The 19,006-nt window shown below is 43.8% G+C and overlaps 1 protein-coding gene across 2 annotated transcripts in view; it reads left to right on the top strand.

Moving 5' to 3' along the window:
* Positions 1-19,006, top strand: part of SH3RF3 (SH3 domain containing ring finger 3) — a gene marked incomplete at its 5' end in the record, with an annotated part of 355,085 nt that overhangs the window by 278,980 nt on the left and 57,099 nt on the right. For both annotated transcript variants that reach the window (XM_080813191.1, XM_080813190.1), the window contains 2 exons: positions 3,224-3,394; positions 5,746-5,993. In XM_080813191.1, the coding sequence (XP_080669317.1) occupies positions 3,224-3,394; positions 5,746-5,993 (419 nt within the window). The remainder of the gene's footprint in view (positions 1-3,223; positions 3,395-5,745; positions 5,994-19,006) is intronic.

Genomic DNA, 19,006 nt, shown 5'->3' with positions numbered 1-19,006 from the left:
CCATCCCCTCCTGGCACCGTCCCATCTCCATACTGGCCTCCCCAATGAGGAAAGCTGGTACCTGTTTGCCCTTGTTTTTGTGTTCGAGGTCAGCGGGCAGACCTTGGGGCTATACGGAACCGTTTCTAGGCTGAGCCACACACAAGCAGTGGCGCACACAGACGCACTTCCCTTCAGTAGTCTTCATCTTCATCTCAACACCAGAGACCCTGCTTTGTCCTTCTTTTATAAAACAAGAGTTTATTGGGAGTCGGCTCTATACCAACTCTATTGTCTATGTCGGCTCTACTCTGGACCCTGGGCATAGAGTAGTGATCAAGACAGATAAAAATCTCTACCCTCGTGGAGGGTACAGTGTAGTGGACAGTGGAGGGCAGCAGGGGGACAGAGGAGAGCTCTGTAGAGGGGAGCATCGGGGCAAGTTTAGCATATCGGGGGACACGTTGGTGTAGAGCTGCCCTGAGCTGGGGTTTGCTGGTAACCCCAGCTGGAGACGCATACTCTCGGTCCCCATCCTCCAGGCTGGACTGGGCTCTCTCTGCGGGAGCTGTCGCCGTCCTCTGGAGCTAGACTGGCTTCCCAGTGGCAGCTGGCTGCCTTGTGCCAGGATCCTGGCTGAGGACACGATGATCTGTCATGGGAGGACTCAACTGCTTAGGAGTCCTGACATCCCCTGCGACTGGGGAGATGAGAGTGGAAGAGTGGGGCCTTTAAACTCTCCAACACGATGCCCTCTTTGAGGAGGTCGGCCAGTCTTGAACCTCCGCATGTGAAAGCAGCCTTTGGAAAAGGAGTCATTGTTCAGGCAGAGCCCAGGCAGGCGGGAAGCTGTGGAGCACCACTTTAGGACACAGGTGCTGGCCTGCCGGCCCCGTCCTTGGACACCCAGGAGCCCAGAGGGAGGAGGAGGACGTGCCCGAGGTGTGTGGGACATCGTCCCTTCCTGGGCCTGGGGGCCGAGGAGGCAGCTGGCAGGGCACAGGCCAGTGGTGGGCCTCGTGTGCTGGCATTACTGCTCTCCGGGGGCCTCCAGGCGTGGCTGCAGTGGATGCCGGTGCCCACGCCTTGTTGACCAAGCCAGGGATGAGAGCCCGGCCCCTGTCACCCCTGCTGGTCGAGGCAACAAAGGCAGCATGTTCTTCCTCCCTGCCTGACCAAGGAAATGGGACTGTTTGCTGAGGTCTGTGTGGCGTGCTCGCACACCCCAAGGCGCCGTCACCCCCAGCTTGGCACTGTGCTCCTGGCCGCTGTGTATTCACAGAATCAAAGAGATTGTTCTCGCCCCATGAAGAGACAGGAGGAGGCAAGCAAACAGGATTTATGCTTCAATTACATTTCCTTGAGAGCAGGCACAAAAGGCCTGCGTTGCTGTTGTTCACAAGCCTCCCACGGCCCCAGCCATCGCCTCTCCTTTCCTCTTGTGTTCATCCTGCCCTTGCCTCCCCACATGAGGCCGCCCCCGAGAGGTTAAAGGGCAAGCCAGGGTCTGGGGCACAAATGCAATTGTCACGTGCCTTTCCTGTTTGTGGTCATCCTCTGTCACCATCAGAGAGCTCCTGCGAGTCATCAGATGTGAAAACAGATGACACCCTGGGTTCTCTTTGTCACCTGGGCATTGCTTCAAAAACCTGAATCTTTCTGTCCATGACAAGCAAGGGGGTCCCCTCCAGTGATGGCTTCCTTTATCCTTCCTGAAGCTCCGAATCCTTCCTGGCTATTGGTGTTTATCTTTTCAAACAGAGAGAGAAATCAAGATGTAAGCCATCCTTTCATCCCTAAGGAAAGAGGGAGGAGTGGGGGTTGACCTATAAACAAAGGAAATTAACTAGGCAAGGCCTCCATTGAATGAAGCAGAGGCACCTGAAGTGTTTAGGGTCGGGAGTTGGGAGGGGCAGCTTTTATGTTGTTTTACCTTATTTGACTTTATGCTAAGGACAAGACATCTTCACAAGTTCTCACTCCTTGTAGCATGTTCCTTAGCCAGACTCTGAGACTTCAGGGGGCCTCCTTTCTTCTTGCTTGAACCCTAGTGAGTCATTCCCATTTCTGTATTCACCTCTGGAGAGGTGACTCTCCCAGGTTCAGGAGAGTGCTCTGGGGGGCCTTCCTGAGATCCCCAGACCTGAGATCCCCATGGCCCTGGGAGGGGTGAACATGCCCACCAAGCCATCCGTCCTAGCAGGAGATCTGAGAGATGACACTTCTTTAAAATTCACCTGCTGTTTCTCATTGAGCTGAAGCCTCACCAACTTTCCCCCTGGATCTGGTGAGCAACCTGGTTGCCTGATACCGTTCTCTCCATCAATTTAAAACCATTTCCCCAAGATCCCAAAGTAGCAAAGCACTTCGCAAGTCTTATCTAGTCCTTGCAAGTGCCCTGTGGGGTTGGAGATTGAGGTATCATGAGGTATGTGACAAAAGAGGCATCCTCCAGGGTCATGGGCTAACTTACAGGCACAGCATCTAAACCCTAGGCCACGATTTACATTACTGAGTTTGTTCTTGGTTTGTCTTCAAATAGGCTTAAGAGAAAAGTAGAATTTAAATTATAAGTCATGGCACAAATATTGCAAGGAAGGATGCAACCAAGAATTCCCTAACTAGACTGCCTTTTCTTTAAAAAGGCTTTTGGGGTCTCCTCTAGCTCAGACTGAGTCAATGAACCAGGCAGGTAAGCCAGGGTCTAGCTAGATAAAATGAGGAAAATCCAGCCCCAAACTTGGATGGTTCATTATTGGTTTTCCCTAGAGTTTTCTCTGGCTGGGGGCATCAGGCTTTAGAAGGTGGGACCCAAAGACCTGTGATCTAGTTCTGGCCCATCCTCCAGGACCTTGGATGAATCACACAGGCTCACTGAGCTGTTGGACGGGAGGGTGGTGCTGAGGGCCTGCCTGCCCCGGTCAGCCAACATAGTGCCGTGGAGTGACCTGGCCTCTAGGAGTAAGAGGCCGAGCTCTGTCTCCTCCCTGCTTGTACCTCTCAGGACCTGGTTCTCTAGGTGGGCGATCACAGTGCTGGGTCCTCCACCTTCCCTGTGCCACTGTAGTGATTTATCATGAGGAGTAGGTCAGGCACGGTGGGCACAAGCCCCGTAGGAATCAGCTCTTCCTTTTGGGGGGACTCATCCAAAGATGAGCCCAGCTGTGACCTAGGTGATGCCAGATGACATATACCCACCCCTGCCAGCCATCATTTATCCTTGGCCCCTTTCTTCTTCCCATAGGTACCTGGCGCTCTATGCTTACAAGCCCCAGAAGAACGACGAGCTGGAGCTGCGGAAGGGCGAGATGTACCGTGTCCTAGAGAAGTGTCAGGATGGCTGGTTCAAAGGGACGTCCCTGAGGACTGGGCTGTCTGGGGTGTTCCCAGGAAACTACGTGACACCCGTCTCCAGGTGAGGCTGGTGTCACTCCCCAGGAGAGGAGGAAGCACACCCACCATGTTCCCCTATAGTGGGTTACCACCTGGAGAGCACGCTGTGGCCTGAGCAAGCCAAAAACTACATGGTCCAGAAGTCAGCAAGGGCTCCCCTGCCCACAGGGTTTGGCCACATGAGCTCAGAGCTCCCCTTGGGTGAGGGTTCCACATGGCAAGCTTTTCCCCTTCTGAATTAGGTTTTGCTTGTCATTCCCTCAGCAGACATGGCTGTGAGGGGAGAAGATGGGAGGAGAATGAGCTAGAGTCGGGGCAATGGCACTAAATGGCAATGAAAGTTCTCTCAAGAGAGTGAGCTCTCCAGTGTGTGTGTGCGCGCATGTCCCTGTGCCTGTGCGTCCCATGTGAGTACAGCTGGTGTGTGTGTGTGTGTGTGTGTGTGTGTGTGTGTGTGTGTGAGACACACGTAAATCTGTTATGCATAAAACACACGTATGCATACACGCAAAGGAAAAACATATTCTCAAATCTAACAAGTGTTATTGAGTGATGGCATTAGGAGTAACTAAAAATGTTCTTCTTCCTTGTGCTTTCCTATCTTTTGCAAATTTCCTGTTGTATCATTTTTGTAAAACAGAAAATATAATTTTAAAAGTTTGCTCAAGAAGTTCTCTGGAGTTGCCTGAGAATTTCCCACTAAGATGAGGGGTCGACTGCTGATTTTATTTGCCTGTCTCCCTCGAGGAAACCATTCAGGGGTAGAGCTCTGGGTTACGTACGGCACAAGCACATCAGCTGAAGACATGGCCCCTAGGTTTCTGCTCTCTCTGGGACAAGACTGACAGGAAGACTTGTCATTAAATAATGCCTAGACTTGCACTGATGACTCGACTGATTCATACTTTTCAAAGCACCCCGAAGAGTGGTGCTGGCCCTGTGATGGGCTTCCTTGTATGTCATCGGACCCTTGCTGGAAAGGCCCATAATTTGTGAGTCCACTTTGTTCAAGCTTTACTATTTGTTTCCTAGGGTAAAAGTGAGTTCAATAGGTAACAGATGTGATTTTTTTTTAAATCCATGGGGCATCTCAGTGGTGCAATCATTTGAGCGTCCGACTCTTGGTTTTGGCTCAGGTCATGATCTCAGGGTCATGAGTTCGAGCCCCATGTCAGCCTCCATGCTCAGTGCATAGTCTGTTTGAGATTCTTTCTCCTTCTCCCCCTGCCCCTCCCACTCATTCCCTCTCTCTCAAATAAATACATCTTTTAAAATAGTCATGGTTTTGGCTGGCCCACTGACAAGGTGCCTTGCTAGAGGTGAATTTCAGGGTAGTTCTAGGGCCTGAGAAAGGAAGGTTCTGCCTGTGGTCCCTGGAGAGCTGAGTCCTTTTCCAGGAGGCCTTTCTTCCCATGGCAGTTCTTCAGAAATCCTGATTTAGTGGGGCAGAGCCCATCCCTGACTAAAGTTCTGGTCCAGCGGTACCAAGCCACATGGGGTACGGCTCCCCGACCTGGTGAAGCACCTGGCAGTACCTGTTCTCATGCTCCCATGGCTTCTGGTGTCTCATGACCAAGACTCTGAAAGCACAGAAGGGGACTTTACCCAGCTCTTGGACAAATGGCAGACATTTGATCCCTAAAACTGAACCCACAGAAACTTCCAAGTCCCCACACTCTGCCGTGTGGGGCACACTCTCCACTAGTGCACAAGTCTGGAGCAAGTACATGGAGGCCAAAGGGCTACAACCCATTTTCAGAGTTGTTGTGTTCCTCTTCCATTTCTTAAATGCTGGAAACTGGTTTCATCTGGAAACTTGGGGTGAAAGGGCATCTATTTCTGGCATGAAACTACACGTTCCCTGACATCTCTCAGCAGGACGTGGTCTGCGCCCTTTCCCAGAGGCTGGCAGAAATGAGAAGGCGGCCGTGTCTGGAGGGGAACGGGTGCTTGCCACTGCTTCCCACTACGTGCCAGATACATCCAAGCCTTGTGGGATGTGGCTAAATCATCCACTCTTTCTGGATGTGTGTGGGGACAGATACAGCTATTTATTAGAATGAATCAGGGCAGTAGCTCTGGTACAAAATATTTGATTGGTATTGATTTTTAGGGTTCTTTTGCTGTTTCTTACCTATTTACATTGAAAATTTGCCCCCATGAAGGTTTCATAAAGGTTGTTCCGCTGCCAGGCTTGAGCTCTGGGCATCCTTTGCCTACAGGATTGTCTTGGCATTGTTTTAGTATTTGTGCCCAGGGCTGTGTGGCCTTCATCTCTCAAAGCCAGGAGGTAAGAGTGGACCTTTATTAATGGCCTGTATTGTATGGTTTCCTCTGTGACCTCACCTGAATGATTCTGTTTTATTTCCTCAGGGCTCCTGTAGGAGGGGCTGGACCACCCCGGAATAATGTCGTTGGAGGTTCTCCGCTGGCCAAAGGGATGGCCACAACCATCCACCCAGGTGGTGGAAGTCTGAGCAGCCCAGCCACTGCCACAAGGCCGGCCCTTCCCCTCACCACACCCCAGGCCCAGCACCAGACGGCCTCTCCCCCGATGGCCACTTGCCTGCGGCACACAGCCCAGCCAGCCACCAGCCAAGCCCGGGGCACTGTCCCCACAGGTATGTGCCCCCCCTGAGGTCTCACTCTGTAGGAAAACTTAACAAGGGGTTCTCATGAGAAACTTGTTGACCCAGGTTTCAAGCAGTCCATGATGGGGCAAGTTATATTTGCCTATCATGATCATAAGCTTTTGCTAATCTCCAGGAAATACATTAACTTATATTACCCTGTCCTGGCAACTGAAATGGATTAGAGAATTCTCAAATATTGATACACTTCACTGTAACAAGACGACTGCATGGACCCCTAGGATTAACCCTCTGACACCAGTATCTGGGCCTATTGCACAGGCCCTCCACGTGCCGGGCACTGAGGGCCTCCCCAGCTAGGCAGCTGCTCACCAGACGGAGCCAGCATGCTCCTTCTCGGGAAGGCTTTGAGGCTGGAAGCAGTGATGGTCATTGACCCTTCACGTTTAGGCCAGCTTTATCAATAGCCAGGCTGACGTAGTTTAGGGGAAATCCAGTTGATCCGAGGACAGTGTGAGATGTAGAGAAATTATGGGGTAGATCTTACAGGCATAAAGAAGGTCAGCATGTCTGGCTTGGAAGCTTAGCCCTGAGCTATTAGGAACTGCTGAAGTGTGGCTCATGGCGCCCCTCAGAACCCACACCAGTCGCCTTCCCAGACTCTGGAGCCAGGGATGATGTCGCTGTGCAGCGCAGGAACCCAGGACAGGGAGCTGTGGCTCTGAGTTTCGTTTAAATGACAGAATTCCAGCTCCAGCCCCAAGCTTACTCTCTCAGAAATCATCTCTCTTCTCCTCAGAGTAAGGCTTAAAGGACAAAAAGTGTCGACTCTCTGGAGCAATAAAATACACGATTTTTTTTAGAAACTAGCCGGCCAGGAGATGGCCCATTAGAAGTGCTCCAGAAGGCAGCTTCTCAAGTGTGAAAAGTCAAGATAATACTTAGCACAGCAGGGGCCATATTTTCTCCCAAGTCATGGCTGATGGGACTAGAGGGTGGGAGGATGATGTCCGCCCGCCCACCTGTTCTGGGGTAGTTGGCCTGCACGTTCCCATGCTGCCGCTGGTCTGGGCTTGCATGCGGCAGCAAGGGCTTCTGAGACCATTCAGGTGTCTGGAAATGTGACATGAACATCCTGAGTGTTTTAGAGGACCGCTTCCATCAGCATGCTCACTGACAAAGCAGGACCCTGTTCCTGCTCTCCGCTCACACACACTGGCAGAGAGGCAATGCCGCCAGGCAGGGAGGCTTTGAGTGCTGGTGGAGGAGAGTCCAGGGTGCGGCATTGGTGATGGGGGAAGACTGGGAGAGCCTCCTCAGAAGAGGCTGATCCCAGACTAAACAGCAAAGTAACACTCGGGTCGGGGAACAAGGAAGGGCACCATTTGAAGTAGGAAGAAGGAAAGGAATAGTCAAACAAGTGACAGAAAGCATGTCTTATGCTCGCAGCAGTTCAGTGAAGACAGAGTGAACGCAGATTGCCTGAAGGCATGAGCTTGAGACCTGTATTTGGAGGCTGGGCTGCCATTGGTTTTGCTTGCCTCAGTTTCTCCCTCTGTAAAATGGCACTTACCTCTGGGGCATTGTGTGAGGACTGTCCCACATGGCCTATCTAGTGTGTATTCAGTACATGTAGCTACTTCTATTCTTCTGTTAGAGAAGAAGAATATCACTGCAGTACTCAGTGCATGAAAGTCCAAAAAGTAAAAATAAATTATTACTGAAGGATCTGGGGGGTTGAATCCTCTCATGAAAGCCATGGGAACCCACTGAGGGATTTTACACAAGAGGGACAGCACTTTATCAAATATCACCATGCACGGTAGGGAGGAAGAGTTGGTGTGGGGCAGCCCAAAACTGGGAGCCATTAGAGTGGTGTTGCTGTCCCTGTGTGACAGGTCAGAGGGGCCCAGACCCAAGGAATGGGGCTTCCGAATTGAGACAAATGACGAGATATTTAGGAGGCAGAATGGTTATGACTTGGAAATGGGCTGATGCTCAAGGAAACTAAGGAAACAAGTCCACTTGCCAGGTTTCTGTACCAATGACTGGGAGAACGACAATGGCATCCCTGGCCTGGAAGATACCAGAAGGGACTAGTTTATGGTGGAAAACAATGATGTGACTTTGCAGAGTGCAATGAGCTAGTCATGCTGTGGCCCCCATGCTGATTTGGATCCCTGTCCTTACATGGGGCTGGCATCCCTTGTGTGAATCCCCCCTCACCATGATAGAAGGTAGATCCTGCTGGTCCAGCTCACCTTGTAGTAAGTGCAGACACGTGACCCAGATGCTGGGAATAGGCATACCTGCATGTGATGTGACTTCCATTCAGAAGACAGACATGAGGGGCCATTGTAGATCCTTTTTGGGAGAGACGGTAGTGGTGAAACATCCAGCTTTTCAGGGGGCAGCAGGGTGGACATCTGGTGGTGTCAGGTGCCGGTCATCAGTGGGTGTAGATAAACTTCTGGTGTGTAGGGCCTAGTCATCAGTGCATTTAGGGTAAACTTCTGGTGTCTAATACCCAGTCACCTGTGGGTGCAGGGTGGACTTCTGGTGTCCAGTGCCTGGTCATCAGTATGTCCAGACTCATTATGGATAGTGTCCATTTCCTGTGGCAATAGGATCTGCACCAGGGAGGCCTCATGAGTGGGCTTGGCACTTATAGAGTCTCCAAGAATGACTATGCCATCCCAGAGACTCTGTAAGTGCCTAATAGTCTTTCATATATGTCTCTTTTGCTTGCATTAGCCAAGAATGAGTTCTGTTTTGGCAACTCTGGCCCACAGGGAAGAACTAGTTGTCTTTATAGTACAAGAGTTCTGCAACAATATTATCTGGTGCCAGCCATCTTGCCCCCACCAATGATCTCCCTAATGAACCATGCTTATAGCATGGCTGAAGTTCATCTGATGGTGTTTGTTGGTAGCCTCTAGCTAGATATATAGCCACTGTAGTGGCCAAGTGATTAAGTGAGCCCACAGCAGGGCTTCCTGACTGGGTTTTCCATGACTGGGTCAGAAGTACCCAAGATCCTGACCTCATTGCCTCGTTGACCCTTGGAGCAACCAGGCAGGACCTGGGGCAGATAAAGTCCCAGGTCAGGTCCCTTCTAACTATAAACAACTTATCCATTCACCCCAGTGTGCCACACACATGATATGTGCACCACAATATGGAGAGGTTGGGCAACCCAGGTCTTCACCGGGAGTGAATATTCTAGCACAGTAGCCCTGGGTTATCTGCACCAAATGCCAGTATGATGGCCTTTCTAAGCCATGCCTTGCTAGCAACTTTCCCAGTTCAAAGAAGAAAATGAGACCTGCCAGTCATTTCTCCCTCTATGGAATAACAAGCAGAATTGAAAGAAATTGGCATGGCCAGGGGCAGTACAACGTTTCATCTCAGTCATTGATCACCATAGTAACCACCATGGTGTGACAAGCATTCTCTTCCATCAGTCTAATTTTACATATGGGAAGAGTGAGGCACAGGATGTTTAAAACAGCTTTCCCAGTGCATTCCAACCTCATGCTTATCCCCACACTCTTGCTGTCACAGTCAAGTTAAAGAATGGCTCCTACCACATCATATCAGTAAATTAAATGCCACTGAGTTCCCATAGCATTTTCCACTTCATTCTGCATTTAGAGAGGAAAAAAAAACATACTGTTGACAGTACAAGTAATGGATTGTTCCCTGCAGTAATTGCCCATTTCAGCAGACCCCAACCCAGGCAGTTGAGAGGCGTTTCATCAATGTTCTCATCTTGAGCCAAAGTCAGGCAGTTTGACAAAGGCTTAATTGCATTGGCCATAGCATCCAATATGATTTGTTCTGCTTGATTAATGTAACTCCTTTTTCCAAGGGCAGAGCTCTCCCTGTGAAGTGCCAGTGTCCACACATCCTCATATCGGTGTTTAGCAGGGGCAAGAGACTTGCACGGCCATTTATTCAACAGCAAAAAAAAAAAAAAAAGAGTGAGCGAGCAAATCACTGAAAAAAAGGTACATACTCTGCTAGGCTCTGGAAATGCAGAGAAGAACCACATAAACCCCAATTCTACATCCAGTTAAAGAGAACGACAAGAAAACAAATTCTTGCAATAGAGTTTGAAAAGCACTGTAGCAGAGGTATCAAGAGGGTAATCAGAAAGCATGGAGGAGAGATATGTAACTCAGATTGGGGAGGAAAATGAGAGAGTGAAAAATTTTCAAGAGGTGATGATCTTGCCTTGATTCTTAAAGTACAAATAAGAACTATCTGAGCAGACAAAGCACATAGAGAGTTCTAGCAGAGGGACTAGCAAGGACAAGGATGTGGCAATGAGAAATACCGGAGTTTCTATTTTGGGTAACTTTATTTATTTTGCTGTGACTGAAACAAAAGGCATGGAAGGAGAAGACCAGGGTATTGGTGACAATTTCTCTGCAGAGGCAAAATTTAATTTTCGGTCTTAAGGCTGGCATGCAGCCGGGCACCCCCTGAGGGTGGAAGCATGGGGAAAGCTCCGAAGCTGGCAGAGGACTAGTGCACTTGAAAACTGAGATGAAGTCAGGGTGGAAGGATGAAGAAAGGAGAGGATGAATGCCACTGGAAAAGCTGAAAGGTAAACAGGGGAAGATCATGGAGGTTCCTTTAGACTATGTTGTGCAATTTTGGTTTATATCCTAAGGGACACATCAGAAGAGTTAAATAATAGATATAGTTGGATTTTTATATCTAAAGGATAAAGCTGGGCTTCTACTTATGACCAACCTAAAATAACGAGGGCAGGATTTATCAACCTGCCAGAAACAGTTTAAAAGAACAATAGTTTGCAAGATGCCAGACACTGGAAAACCAAGGAAAGTGATCCATGAGAATAAATGAGGAGATGAGCCCCAGCTTACTGGCTGGAGAGAGGTTCCAGACTCTGGCACAGGGAGGAGTAACAAAGTGGAGCACAGTGGGCTTCCTGATGTGAGGATGTGGTGTGAGGGTCTGGATGACCGAAGTGGCTGGAGTTTGAAGGACAGAGCCTTGAGAGGAGAAGGCTGCACAGAAAGAAAACCTCAGAAGATGCAGGGTCTCCTCTTGAGTAGTAGACTGAGAAGTAATCAGCATGTATCTGTGAGGAAACTGTGCAAAGCCAGGGAAACTATGAGAGAAAGGATCTGTGCTGTCAGTGCCCACCATTCACAAAGTGCTGGAAATAGTACCTGTTCCACCACCCAGATGAAAAAAACTGTTCACAGGACATTGAGCAGTCTATGCAGAAGGGCTCTGCCTCAGTCCCTAGATAAACCACTGCTCTAGTCCTACCCAACTAGTCTTTTTTAAAAAAAGATTTTATTTATTTATATATTTGACAGGCAGAGATCATAAGTAGGCAGAGAGGCAGACTGAAGGATAGAGAAGAAGGGAAGCAGACTCCCTGCTGAGCAGAGAGCCCAATGCGGGGCTCGATCCCAGGACCCTGGGATCATGACCCAAGCCGAAGGCAGAGGCTTTAACCCACTGACCCACCCAGGCACCCCCCTACCCAACTAGTCTTAAAAGAAGACTCAAAAAGTTCGAACTGTTTCCAACTCATTTAACTGTGATGGAGAACTGAGCTTAAGAGTCTACAGGACTGCAAAAAGGAAGAGTTGATGGAGCTGCAAAAATATCCATCTCTCAACAACATAAAAATAACAATGTCTGATAGCAATAAAAAATTTCTAGGCACACAAAGGAAAATATGACCTATAATGATGAGGTCAACCAGTCAGTCAGAACTAATCCAGTTGGTAGAATTAGCAGTAAAGTAAAAACAGATATTATAATTGCATTTATTATTATGTGCTCATATATTATAAAATACTCAGAAAATTAAGTAGAAATATGGAAGATGTTTTAAAGACCCAAGTCAAGTGCTAGAAATAGAAACTACAGTGTGTGAGATCAAGAATATAGCAGATAGAATTAATGGCAGATTAGACATTGCTAAAAAAATATTAGTGAACTTGAAGATGTAGCAATAGGAGCTATGAAAATGAAACACAAATATAAAAGAGAACTTTTAAAAATGAACATCAGTGATCAGTGACAATGTCACACGGCCCAATATATGTGTAATTAGAGTCTCCAAAGTATAGGAGTGAAAGGTGAAACAGAAAAATTATTTGAGAAATAATAGATCAGATTGTTCTAAATTTGATGAAAACTACAAACTCACAGATCAAAGACAGCTGGTGGGCCCCAAGCACGAAAAACATGGGGAGAATTACACCAAGGCAAATTACAATCAAATTGTTCAAAATCTGTAATAAAATCTTAAAAAAGCAACAAGGGAAAAATGATACATAAAGTAGGAAAAAATAAGGATGATGGTATATTTCTTGTCAGAAACTCTTAAGTGAGAAAATAGTAGAGTAATAGAAAGAAAGAAAGAAATCTGTCAAGTTAGCATTCTATACCCAGCAAAAGTTCCTTTCAAAATGAAAGCAAAATAATCTTATAGTAAAGCTAAAAGATTTCATTACCATTAGACCTACACTATGAAAAATATTAAGCAAATTTCTTTAGAAAGAAGGAAAATAGTATCAGATGGAAATGCAGATCTATAAAAGGGAGTGAAGGACGTAAGAAATGATAACTGCATATATAAATATATAACTTTTTTCTGACTATTTAAATATCTTTAAACTATAGCAAATGAAACAAAAATAAAAACAATGTAGTTTCTCATTTAAAATACATGTACCCCAATGTTTATAGCAGCAATGTCCACAATAGCCAAAATATGGAAAGAGCCTAAATGCCCATCAACAGATGAATTTAAATAGAATGGATAAAGATGCAGAGTGTGTGTGTGTGTGTGTGTGTGTGTGTATACATACACATGCATGTACGTATGCATGTATGTATGTATACATACACATACATATACATACAATGGAATATTACTCAGTCATCAAAAATAATGAAATCTTGACATTTGCAATGACATGGATGGAACTAGAGGTTATTATGCTAAGCAAAATAAGTAAGTCAGAGAATGACAAATACAATATGATTTCATGCCTATGTGGAATTTAAGAAATAAAACAGGTGAACATAGGGGAAGGGAAGGAAAAATAAAATAAGATGAAAATTGAGAGGAAGGCAAGCCAGAAGAGATGCTGATCTAGGACACAAACTGAGGGTTGCTAGAGAGAAGGTGGGTGGGGAGAAGGGGTAACTGGGAGATGGGCAGTGAGGTGGGCACTAGGTGTTATATACAACTGATGAATCACTAAATTCTACCCCAGTAATTAATAATATGGTATATGCTAAATAAAGTTCACTTCAATAAAGAAGTAAAATTAAAATTAAAATGTATAATGGCAAATGTACCATTTGGGGTGCATTTGGACATTGGGAGTGGAGAAATATACTATTATACTATACTATTATAAACTATTATACTATTATAAGTATGCTTTTATACTATGTGTGAAGAGTTATGGAGTCACTTGTAGGTAGACTATGATAAATTAAAGATGTAAGGAAGCACTAAATATCAAAACAGAGTTACAGCAAATAAGCTAACAGAGGAGGTAAAAATGGAATCACAAAAACTTCTAATTAATCCAAAAGAAGGCATAAAAAGAGAGGAAAGGAAATGAAGAATGCATGAGTAAAATGGTAAACATGTAGTAAAGTGTAGGTTTAATCCTGGTCATAAAAATAAATAAAAATGGTCTGAACAACTTTAAAGAGAATGCAGAGATTGTCAAGTATTATTTTTAAAAAAGACGAAACCTAACCATATGCTGTGAACAGGAACCATATTTTAATACTTTAAATACAAAAACACAAATAAGTAAAAATAGTAAAGAAAAGATCAAGATATATGGTTGATTCTCATTATCCACAGTAGCTATGCTGTATAAAGTTTTCATGGACACTATATTAGTGAACACTAAACTATTGCTCCTAAGTGAAATACATGCATGTATGTCTTACAGAGATTATAATCTTAAATACTAAAAATAAGTCATTCTGGTAGATTCTATTTCTTTTACAAAAGAGAAAATAAGGTTCAGAAGGGACTGCCCAAGGCCATCCCATTAACAGGTGAAAAGCAGGGTTCAAGCCTGTCCAATCAGTCCCAGAGCTGGAGCATCTTGCACTGCCCTGCCCTTCCCCCTCCCATCTCTGTCCCTGGGCTTCTCTGCATGAACTTAAACAAGAAGGAAGAACATCATTTTACTGCACCTCAGCTGGGAAAATGTGTCAGCAACTCCAGTTTTTTGCTAGTAGGAGCATGTCTGTGAATGACCACAAAAGTACACAGGTATTGATTTGGGGGTTAAAAATCAACTGTAGCTAGTAGGTGAATTTGCACAGATAGAATCTATGGATAATAAGGATCAAATGTACCATGCTAATACTACTAAAAAGAAATCTGAAATGGTTATATTAATATCAGAGTAGAATTTAGAACAAAGAATATTATTACTATATGAATGGCAATTTCATAATGATCAAGGGGTCAGTGTGTCAAGAGGACTAAATATTTATGCCCAAATAACAGAACTTCAAAATATATAAGCAGTTACTGGTAGAGCCGTAAGGAGAAATAAATAGACTAATCCACAATTATAGTTAGAAATTTCAATACTTCTCTCAATGACTGGCAGAACAAGTAGAGAGAATATTGGTAAGAATATAGAACATTTTAGCAAGCTATAACTGATTTGACTTAATTGACATTTATGGAGTGCTACACCAATAGCAAAATACACATTCTTTTCAAGTGAACACAGAACATTTACCAACATAGACCACATATTGGGCCATAATATTTAAATCTCGATAAATTTAAAGGTATTTAAGTCTCACAAATTATATTCCCTGACTACAATACAGATGAATTAGACATTAATAACATAGAGATATCCCTAAATATTTGAAACTAAATAGCACACACACTTAAACCATGGATGAAAGAAGAAATCAAAAGTGATTTTAAAAAGTGTTTCAAACTGAAAATGAAAATACAGCATATCAAAATTTGTGGGATGTCACTAGAGCAGTACTTATGGGAAAATTTATAGCACTGAACACAGATGGTAGGGAAAAATAGAGCTCAAATCGGTCACCTCAGTTTTACTTTAAGAAACTAGAAAAAAAAAAAAGAGCAAAGGAAGCTAAAAGAAGCAGAAAAAAGTCAGTGCAGAAATAAATGAAATAGAAAACAGAAAAACAATAGAGAAAATCAATGAAACTGAACTTGTTCCGTTGAAAAGATTCGTAATAAAATCAGTAAGCATCAAGTCAGAGAGATAAAGAATACAGAGAGACCACACAAATTATCAATACCAGGAATAATAGATTTTACAGAATAATAAGGGATTATTATTTTACTTCAGATTTTACAGAATATAAGGTATTATTAAAAATTATGCCAATAAACTCAATATATTAGACAAAACATAAATTTCTTAACAAACAGAAATTAATACACTTAAGAAACAATAAATAACCTGAATAGGACTATTTCTATTAAAATTGAAGTAGAAATTGAATTAGTTAAAAACTTTCCACAAAGAAATCTCCAAGCCTGAGTGGCTTCATTGTTAAATTATACCTAATGGCTAAGGGAAAAAATACAATTCCATTGAAACACTTCCAGAAAATTGAAAAGAAGGGAGAATATTTCCTAACTCTTTCTATAAGGCTAACTCTACCCTCATGCCCAAACCAGACAAAGGCACTGAAAGAAAATAAAACTACAGACCAATATCAACCGTAAACACAGATGTAAAAACTCTAAACAAAATTTTAGCAGTCAATTATAGTAATAAATAAAAAGGATAATACATCATGACCAAGTAGAGTTTCTCTTAGGAATTCAAGGTTTGACTTGCGTTTAACAGTCAACAAACTAAAGAATAAAAATAATCTGATCAATTCAATAGATGTGGAAAACATTTTTTTTTTTTTACAAAATCCAGCACACGTTCCTGATTAAAAACTGTCAGAAAATGAGAAAATAGAAAAGTAAGCTTCTTGACCTGATAATGGGCATCTATGAAAACCACAACTAACCTCATACTTAATAGTGAGAGGCTGAAATCTTTCCCCCTGAGATCAGGATTAAACAGGGATATCCACTCTTGCCACTTCTATTCAGTATTGTACTGTAAGTTCTAGCCAGAGCAGTTAGTCAAGAAAAAGATTTAAAAAGCATGCAGATTGGAAAGGAGGGAGTAAAATTATGTCTGTTTTCATATAATATGGTCTTGAATATAAACCCTGGAGAATCCACACTAACCCAAAGAGCTTTCTTTATAGTTAATAAATGAGTACAGCAAAGTTGCAGGATCCAAGATTAATATACAAAAATCAATTGTATTTTTATATACTAGCAGTGAATAATTAGAAATTGATGCTTTAAAAAATGATAGGAATTTTAGTAAGAACAAATGTAAATTAGCGATATATCCAATAAACGAAGAGGAAGACCTGTCCACTGAAAATTACCAAATATTGCTAAGAGAAATTGAATAAGACTGAAATAAGTAAAGCAGTATATTTTATTCATAAGTGAGAAGACTTAATATTGTTAAGGGCTCTATTCTCCAAAAATTTACCTATAGATTCAATGGAATACCAACCACGATCCCACTCAACTTTTTTGTAGAGATTAGAAATCTATTTCTCAAGTTCATTTAGACATGTAAAGAACCTAAAATAGCTGAAACAACCATGAAAAGAACAACAAAGTTGGAAGGCTAGCACTGATTTCAAGATTTAAGGTTACTGGGACACCTGGGTGGTGGCTCAGTTGGTTGAGCAACAGCCTTCAGCTCAGGTCATGATCCCAGAGTCCTTGAATGGAGTCCCACATTGGGCTCCCTACTTGGTGGGAAGTCTGCTTCTCCCTCTGACCTCTCACCTCTCATGCTCACTAACTCTCTCTCTCTCTCTTCTCATGCTAAATAAATAAAATTTATATTTATTCTCTCTCTGAAATAAATTTAAAAAGTCTTTAAAAAAAGACAAAGGTTTACAGTAATCAAGTCCATGTGATATTGGTGTAAAGATGAGCAACTAGGTCTGTGGATACTTTTTTCTGAAAACAGAAAAGTGTCCATTAAATTTGCTGACAGGTGGAATCATAGTTGATCGTGTTCAGAGAATATTTGATGGAATGAAAGCGAGAAACCATATTTCTGAGAAGTGACTGAGAACTGAGTGAAGGATTCCTGAATACTATGGGATAGTGAGTTCATGTGGAAATCCCCTATTATCTCTGTTTTAAACACAGATTTCTTTGTTTTTAAATTTTTGAAAAGTCAACTCTATGGATCGAAACAAAATGGATCACATGATAGCAAGTAGGATGGCTTACTGGGATGAAAAGCAGGCAGTATTAGCTGACTTTCAGCTCCTGCAAGAGAAAATGGACAGGAAGTCTCTGGTGAGTATCAGGGCACCAGAGCCACGCGCAATGGTTTAAACAGCTGCAATCTCTTCCATTCTTGGGGAATGGTTAGTACTGAGCTGCTGCCTGGGGTATAGGAGAGGAGAGAGAAGGCCACCTTGACATGGAGCTGAGTTCAGCTATGGCCTGAGGACCAGAGCCCAAACCATCCAGTTACACCTGGTTCTGAGAGGAGGTTGCAGAGGACCATGCAGAAGCAGTAACCAAGGGGCACTTGGGTGGCTAAGTGGGTTGAGATTTTGCCTTTGGCTTGGGTCATGATCTCAGGGTCCTGGGATTGAGCCCTGCATTGGGCTCTCTGCTCAGTGGGGGGCCTGCTTCCCCCCTCTCTCTCTGCCTGCCTCTCTGCCTACTTGTGATCTCTCTCTCTCTGTCAAATAAATAAATAAAATCTTAAAAAAAAAAAAAGAAGCAGTGACAAGGCTACAATGACAATAAGATAGTCATGCTCAAAAGGAACCTACACATGGAAATCTCAAAGCACAAAGGAAACACTAAGGCAAAAAAGATAGCCAATAAACTGAGGAAATGGGAAAGAAATAAGAGAGCAATCTGAAAAAGACTGCTATCAGTATATTTAAGATCCTCTAGGGGTGCCTGGCTAGCTCAGTCAGAGAGTATCTGATTCTTAATCCTGGGGTCATGAGTTCAAGTTCCACATTGGGTGTGGGGCCTAGTTAAAAAATAAAAATAAATAAAAATAAAAGATAAAAAAAAACACAATAAAATAAAAATAAAAGATCCTCTAAAAGGGAAAAGAAAGAATAACATCTACTCCCCCTACCTCCCCCAAGAAAGAAAGAAAAAAAACCAGGGTGTTATAAAGGGGAAAAATTGGATGGATAGCTATGAATCAGAAACTGATGGGTATGAAAAAGAACTAACTTGAAGTTTTGGAAAGGGAAAAATAGATGTATTTAAATACAGAATCTCTACAGGTACCATGAACTCTAGCCTGAACACAGTTGAAGATGGAAACTGGTGACACTAGAAAGCTGTAGAGGGAGTGTATCCAGAGCACAGAGCAGAGATGAAAACTGCCATGAGAGCAAATACAGATTGTGCAAAGAACTGAATGAAAAGTAAGAAAGAACCAATGCAGACACTATTTCAAGAATACTAGGTATAAAGAAAAACCAGGAAAGTAGGTACTGACCAAAAAAAGGACTGTTTTTGAAATGGGAGCTATAACTTGGTTAGTAAATTAACAGGAGGAAAGTTATCAGAGATATTTAATACAGGCAAGAAGGGGAAGAGCCAGAAGAAAGGATCAAGATGAGCGTGACGGGTGGACCTCTTGGGACTCTTTATTCTTGAAACTGGAGGGCAGGGTGGGTCTAGATGTGGATGAGTTAAGAGAGGGGCTAGCCTGGCCTGAAGTTTGGGGAGTTGCGAATGTTCCATTTCATCCATGAAATGGGAAGTGATCAACTTGAGAATAAGAAAAGGGCAATGTAAACCTGGGGACATCATGTTGCCTAATTTCAAGCTTTATAACAAAACTGTGATCACCATGGCAGCATGGTCCTGGAACAAAAACAGACACATAGACCAATGGAACAGAGTAGAGAGCACAGATATG

The sequence above is a fragment of the Martes martes genome (assembly GCF_963455335.1).
Source record: "Martes martes genome assembly, chromosome: 9".
Lineage (NCBI taxonomy): Eukaryota > Metazoa > Chordata > Mammalia > Carnivora > Mustelidae > Martes > Martes martes.
This window is presented reverse-complemented; position numbering and strand designations above follow the sequence as displayed.